Below are 7,500 nucleotides of genomic sequence, written 5' to 3'. Positions count from 1 at the left end.
TCTACCGAACGGAACGCGGCACAAACAAACACACCAGCCGGTTCAATGGCCACCGTACAGCGGATCGAGTCCGTTGCCAAGATTCCACAGACGCATGCAACAAGCCGTGAGGATCATCACATTCATCAAGTAGTTGGAGCACAAGCACGGAGCCAATCACCAGCATCCACAAAACCGAACGTCGTCCACCGTTGAACTTGTTGAGTTTAACACCACCATCATCGCACCAACGGGACCAAGGATGAAGGACAAGCAAACAAACCCCCGGGGGTGGCGGTGTGGGTTCTTGCCAATGGCCGATGAGCAATAAAAGTTGGCACAAGCCTCGGGGGCCTCGCACTGAACTGTCATACGCTCACGCTTGCCAAACGATGCTTGGCTATAGCAACAGATGATGATGCTGATGCTGATGCTGGTGAGTTCCAATTTTATGCATTCTCTGTGGCTACTCCAGGGTAGCGCGCGGGCGTCACAAACGATGCCAAAGCGAATCGGACCCGCGGATCAACCGACGGTAGCAATGAATGGTTCTTGGGTTGCGGTTCTGCGACGGCTTTCACACCCTCGCCGACAATCTGATGAGATAATCTGATTCGATTTTCATCGATTATGCTTCTGTTTATGTTTTCTTTTCCTCATGCCTGCACACGACGCAGACCTCGGCCGATGGCCGCTCGACAAGACCAAGAGACCAAGGAGACCAAGAACCGAGGAGTCTCCGCCGGAAGAGCGGGAAGGTTGGTGTGTCTGTTTGTGTGGGAAGAAGGATCAGCTTGTCGGTGGTGGTGGTGGTGGATGAAGTGCTCGCCCGGCTGCGCAATTGCAGCAGCAGCCACAGCGAGCATAAGCATGCAAGCAAGCAAGCAAGCAAGCAAGTGTCAAATGCAACAGCTGATTCCATCGATCTGGAATGTGTGTTATCTCCCGTGCCGTGCGCTCTGCTCTCGGTTTTTACAAGACCTGACGCCACCACCACCACCAACACAGTGGCATCGTCGGCACGGTTCCGGGCCTCGACACACATATGGCCGGACGACGCCATACAAGCGCACGAGCGATAGCAAGGGCGGTGGCCGTCTGGAGGATGGCAAGGGGTGGAAGCAACCAGGTAGGAAGGAAGGAAGGAAGGAAAGAATTGGCAACCAGCTTCCTGGGGAGTGGTTCACACTTTTACTGCCACCGTCGGAGCATAAAACTTTTATGTAACCCGATTCCGACGGATGGTCGCTGATGCTGATGGGCCAGCAAGGCAGCCAGCCATTACTGTTGGTGCGCCTGTGAGGAGCGACTGCACATCCGTCTGTTTCACTTTCACTTGATGGCGTATCCATTGGCGATTTGATTGATCCCCTAATCCAATTAGTCATCACACTCGCTCTCGCTAATGAATCGATTTTCTGTCCCCGGACATCGGACGCGACGACAACGTTTTAAGGGAGTTTTATGTAGCCAGCATTTGCTATTTGCACATTCGTGATTTGCTTTTACTGCATATTAAAAGCCTTACTACGTTGCACTCCAGCGTCGGATGAGCTCCGACGCCATATTAGATGCCACCCATAACTTAGCCACCATTAACAGAAAAATGCCACCCCCCGCCTCCACCTCTTCCTCCATTCCATTTCTCCTTCCATAAACACTCGCATTAATATTCCATCGGAACGAATTTCGCATAGAAGGGTTTTCACTTTCGCAACACTCGCAGGTGTGGCCACCAGCCAGCTGGACGGAATTATATAATCGTTACAACGCATGATACAATCTGCGCCATCCCGAGTGTCACCAGGCAAAGACCAGCGGGGGTTGCAAAATGGGGTGATTTTTCGCGTACAAAAACACCGATTTTCACCATTACTTGCTAGTTGCCTCACGTCAACTTCAACGGTGAGTCCGTGGACCAGAAAACTTACCGAAAAACTCAAACGGAAGTTACATGTTCAGCGCGATAAGGGAGAAAACAAAACCTGCCCGTGGCGTTGTAATGGCTGCACTGGGACTGGCTGGAAAAATTGTTGAATCCCCGACTCCGAGTTTTCCATCGAGCGCGTGCTAATGTGCGTGCGCTCGGAGCGTCTCCGTGTCCGTTGGTAGCACTACTAAACGCTGGGGTGGGTAAGAATGGGGCGGAGGGGGGGGGGGGCTTGAAGGAGAACGCTCTGCTCTGCTCGGCTGACGACAGGTTGTACTCTCTTCGCCCTTTCGGTGGTAGTGGTCGTCATGGCGGCTGTGGCGGCTGCGCACACCGCCGTTCGCACGTTTTTGGAAGTTTATTTACAAACAAATGCACGTGCCCACAGCACGGGCACGGGTGGAGAGCAATGGTCGTGGTGCTGCAATGGACATGGCGGGACAGCGAGAACGAACGCTCGAGCTCGCGGTTGCCACACGCAACCCGGACACGCTACCCGGGGAACCTGTTTGCTCGGAGCGGCAGCTGATTGCGCGCGCTTTACGCTGTTGCGCTCTCCGGGTTTTGACATTTGACAGCTACTACTGGCCGCAGCGAATTTCGAATGTCAACGGTCACAGCGGAGGGTAGTAAATCGTAGTAGTCGTTTTTCGAAATCCAAAACCATTTGTATAGAAGCTATGAAGAAAATGCAATATATTAATCCTAAAATGGGGCAATTCCGTGTTTATTCAATATTATTGCAATAAAATTTATTGGAATGTTGAAACACACCGAACGGTTCGAGAAAAAAGAAGCTAGATAAGTGTTGATCAGTTGATGAGGAATCCGTTTAAAGTCATCTTACATTGCAGGCTTTGCGGAACCTTGCTGCTTACCCTCCTTTACGCTGCCCCTCTCGCTGGTACCACTCTTGGTGGAGTCCTTCGATTTCGGTCGCAAAGCACTAACGACACGCCCAGAAAGGGCCGGCTTCTTCGGTATTACCAGCGCTTTTTGGCGTGTCGGCAACGCGTCGAGCAGTCCGTGCTCCATCAGCTTGTTGTTGATGGGAACGCGCGACAGCAGATGCTGCGGAACGATGTCCGCCTCCTTGAAATCGTGGAAGTGTTCCCGTTTGTAGCTCTGCACCGTCTTGAGCAGCGGCAGAATCGGACGGCCCTTCTGCTTGGCATCGCTGATCAGATCCTCGGCGTACTGCATGAAGTGCTTGTTCTCCTTCTCGGCACAGTCCTTGGCGTACCGCAGCTCAACCGTCGTGTCGGCCTCGCGGCGCTCGCGCACCTCCTTCTCGACCATCTGACCGAGCAGCAGCTTCCGCTGGGCGTACGTTTTCGTCGTCTTATCCGCCACCTTGTGCCGATCGAACCCGAACGTGACGTCAACGTTCTTCAGACGCTCCTCGTACTCGCGCCGCGTCAGCACCGCCTCCTCGGCTTCCCGCTGCCGCTGCCACTCGATCTCGTCCAGGTGGGCCTGCATACGGGCCGCCTTCAGTTGCTTCTGCTGTTCCGTCTGCTCGCGCTCCTTCATCGTGGCGATCCGATCCTTCTCCTCGGCCGCCCGCTGCAGATTCCGTTCCTCCTGCGCTAGGATTGCCTTCTGACGCTCGATCGCGTCCCGCAGCTGGTGGGAATTGTCGCGGAACCGGTGCTTGTTCACGTGTATGCCCTGCTTAAACTGGGCTATGTTCTGCTGACCCTCGTTGTAGATCTGGATCAGCGCGTCCTCGATTTCACTCTCGCGCTTCAACCGCGCCCGTCGATCCTCGGCCATCTGGATCGCTTCCAGTGCGCTCATGCGTCGCATCTCTTTGCTTTCCTCCTGTGCCTTCCGTTCGCGTTCCTGCTGCTTGCGCATCTCGCTCTCGATCACCTCCAGGCTATGCTGCTCCTCGGTCACCAGGTCGTCCTTGAGCTGACGTTGCTGCTGTTGGTTTTTCACTATCGTCTCCTTCAGCTCACGCTTGTAGTTATCGAAGCGAGCACGATCTTCCAGCAACCGATCACCGTGTGATCGCAGCCAATGGTTCGCTTGCGACAGTGTCTGCTGATCGACCGATTGCTTCCTGACCTGCTGCACTGTCTCCTGCTCCATGCGGAACTGACGCTGCAGCTCGCGACCCTTCAGCACCTCACAGAACTTGGCGGCACTCTCCAGCACCCGCGGTCCCACCTTATCCTTCTGGATAAGGTCCTCCGCCTTCTGGATTAGCTCCTTGCGCTTCACCTCATCGGCCGCTTTCAACTCCCGGTAGTAACGTTGATCTGTGGACGAGGCAATGACATCATACGATACGATGAACAGAGACGGGTAGCGCTGCGCTTACCTTCCTCAATCTTTGCCTTATCACGCCGCAACCGTTCCGCCTCCTTCTTATCCCGGATGTTCTGCACCGTGTTCTCCCAGCTGCTGGTCATTTTCTTCGAACCGTGGCGCAGATACTCGCGGAACTCGCGCTCCTGCTGGCACAGCACCTCCGTTTCCTTGTCGGCCGGATTGGTGACCTTCTTCCACATCTGGTCCCACTTGGTGCTGCTCAGGATGACCGCTTTGTTGGCGTAGCTCGGACGGTGCGATTTCGGTTCCACCGGTTGGTACAGCTCTTTGATCATCGTGATCACACACACTCACACACACACACAAACTCCGGGTTATCTCTTCTCCAGTACAGCACTACTGCACTATCGCCACTGAACTGGGCATCGCCAGCCAGTGAAAGGTGAATCCATTTGGTTCCATAAACATGTTTCCAGGCACGGTAACCATGAGGATACGGAGCTCCGTTCAAAAAGGGAAATTACGCTGAGCGGCGGGGTGTTGTTGGTGGGCAGGAGGAGGCAGAGGAGAAGGTTTTCTAAAACCAAACTCCACAACCTCGGTGACCCCTAGCTGTGATGGACAGGGACAAATTTACGCTGCATTGATTTTCGATTTGCGGAATCGGTTTAAAACTATCCATTCAACATCGATTGTTTGATTACGCTAGAGAATTGTCTTGTCTGTTTGTGGATTGTGGAAATGCAGCTGTTTTACTTGCAACCTTGCTTGAAGGTCTCTCTGCTTGCAAGTAGGGTTGTCTAGACGAAGACTTATGGCAATGTAACTTCATCTTTGATCGGATTTCTTCGCTCTATCGCTGTAACGCAAGGCGGACTAAGCCATCTTAAGTCATTTTCTGCATTTAAATTAATTTCATCAAATTCCTTTGGCGGACTTTGGTTACTGTTTACATACCTAAAGTGGATCATCTATACCGTCTTCATGCAAAAGAAGCGACCAAATTGTCCTCTTTACGGTTCCATTTTTACCAAACTCAGGTGCTATTTCTAAATGGGTTACCGGTTAATCTCGGTCAACCTCTTGCGTGAACAGAGCGAAGAAAGATCGCTAAGCTAAGCTGGTACGGTGGAGTGGTAGTTGTGGTGTTGGTGGTTGGTAATTTTCGTAAAATATCTTCACGACCCATCGTCACTGATAAGCGGTTGCTTCGTTGACATGTACGGTCACTAGTAGCATCAGCAGATACTAGCAGCTTCCTGATGGGCAAATGCGCAAGCAAACATTCTATTTCTTCGCTCCGCCGACTGTCCCAAACTGCCTTTGGGGCCAGACACTCTACGTCTGCGCGCACGTGTGTATGTGTGTGTGTGCGTGTGTGTGGGAAGAAGTTTTCATCGAATTGCTTCGAATAGGCCGGCGGCCCGCTCGGCCGCTTTCGGCGACCTCCATTTTTGACTCGCGCTGTCACGCAGTCCTAACTCAACCTCGGCCAACCAACGGATGCCGACCAACGGGTGGCCGCGGCCAACACTAGCAGCAGCAGCAGCAGCAGCAGCAGCAGCAGCAGTATCGTGAGCATCGGTTCGGTTGGCACTATTTATAGAATCTGTGCTACGCAATTTTCCCTCGTTTTTCCTGTGCCGGCGCGTGAATCATGAGGTCTTATTTTCGTACATTCCGCACACCGACGTAATGATGCTGCTGGTGGTGGTGGTGGTGGTACGGTGGTTGGTGGTGGTCGTTGGCTGCCCACAGACAGTCCGAGATGTGGATTCGCTGCTCTATATGAATGGCTGTTTGAGGAGGCAGCGCACCGAGAGTGCGAGATGAAGTGCGAGGAAAGGAGTGCAATCGGCTCGCTGGCATAATGATTACATCTGCAGGTGGGGACCAGCAGTTCGGAGCACGACGACGTTGGCAAATGAGCCACCGGGATGGAATCTTTACCTTCCAGAAGCACTTTGGTTGTGGCATTTGGCTTTTTTTTCGTTGTTGTTGTTGTTGTTGGCTGCTTTATTAATTGAGGACATCCATCATCTGGCAATGGCATATGAACCGTGCCCTATGTACCGGGGATGTTGCATGCTGACATGTTCTCGGTGCATCCGATCGTGACCAGATGTCGATGAGGTGCACATGAATGAGCTAATAGTTAGCAGCAGGGTTAGTGAGACGCCAAATGGCGGCTGTCTGGTTATCGGTTATGTAGTTGATGCAACATTGTTTCGTTGGTGAATGTGCAGACAGAGAGAATACGAATCCGGAACCGAAAGAAAGCGTCCAGATGTTGTGCATCAAGAGGAGAGCTAATAATCATGGCCCGGTCATTAGGAACTGCAGTCAGAGTTAATGATTTTCTTTTGCTATAAAGGATCAACAGCAAAATCCACTTAGGCCCTCGACATTGATTCCATAAATATTCTGAAAGAAAATCTTGGGCCACATGTAAAGATAGTAGGCCTAGCGCCTGATATGTTAGAATGGTGTAAGGCATTAACCATAATAGTAATGAGCTTGGTGTAGATAACACTAAAATTAATTTTTGGAGTATGAGAAGCCAAAAATCTACCCCAAGGTGGAAATGAATTGCTTCTACAGCTGCAATTAAATGATTGTCTATTATATCTGATGTTTTCTTTGATTTCAAATGAAATCTCTCGCGTCTTGGGTCATTGGAATCATTTGCTAAGGCTTGAAACTGTTTCCAACATTTCGTAAGAATCCCACGGACCTAACTGATTGCCGCAAAACCAGCAACCAGCCGCTGAATAAACAACGGGAATGGCCGCTGTTTACGTTTCCTTCATTTTGCTTCGGAATTCCGTGTAAAAAAAAAAACGAAGAGAAAAGAGCAAAACGCGGAGGCCTCCGACCAAGGGCACCATACCGTACACTACCATCGCCGTCGCTTCTACGTCATCTACGCCGGTGGAAAATTTTGAATATGCTTTTCCCTCACACGGTAGCACGGTTAGCAGGTTAGATTTTTTGGAGTGCCTCTGTTTGCCAGTTTGGTAACCATTTTCTTTGCAACAGTTTCGACAGTTTTGGAACCACAGAATGCCGATTTCAATGCACCAATGGTCGAGGTCAATTGAGCCAAAAAGGAGGTAAATAACGGAGGTACAGGGCGCCTGGGGCGTTGATATCGATGGGACCATTCCAAGGATCAGTGCGCGCACGACGGTGGCCATCACCTCAGCGCCAGCGTTCAACTACCATGCGTCTCCACCTTAAAAATAGTCGCTAAAGTCGCGGACACGGCACCGTGCTATACCACCACCGAGCGTTGTGGTAGCGTTACGGTT

General features: G+C 51.7%; 2 protein-coding genes across 5 annotated transcripts in view; both read right to left on the bottom strand.

Moving 5' to 3' along the window:
• The window catches only part of LOC125948139 (protein unc-80 homolog), a 19,881-nt gene extending 17,879 nt beyond the window's left edge, over nt 1-2,002 (bottom strand). For all 4 annotated transcript variants that reach the window (XM_049673909.1, XM_049673911.1, XM_049673910.1 and 1 more), the window contains exon 1: nt 1,911-2,002. The gene's annotated coding sequence lies outside the window, so the exon portion shown is untranslated. The remainder of the gene's footprint in view (nt 1-1,910) is intronic.
• Nucleotides 2,003-2,746: 744 nt separating this feature from the next.
• LOC125951898 (trichohyalin-like) lies at nt 2,747-4,524 on the bottom strand. The gene is made up of 2 exons (XM_049681023.1): nt 4,239-4,524; nt 2,747-4,176 (listed from the first exon to the last, which is right to left on the bottom strand). The coding sequence occupies exons 1-2, from the start codon at nt 4,522-4,524 to the stop codon at nt 2,753-2,755; spliced, it is 1,710 nt and encodes a 569-aa protein (XP_049536980.1). The 3' UTR covers nt 2,747-2,752.
• Between the last annotated feature and the right edge of the window lie 2,976 nt (nt 4,525-7,500).

Source organism: Anopheles darlingi, chromosome 2 (assembly GCF_943734745.1).
Source record: "Anopheles darlingi chromosome 2, idAnoDarlMG_H_01, whole genome shotgun sequence".
NCBI classification, from domain to species: domain Eukaryota; kingdom Metazoa; phylum Arthropoda; class Insecta; order Diptera; family Culicidae; genus Anopheles; species Anopheles darlingi.
The sequence above is the reverse complement of the archived record's forward strand: the minus strand, read 5'-3'. Positions and strand labels throughout refer to the sequence as shown.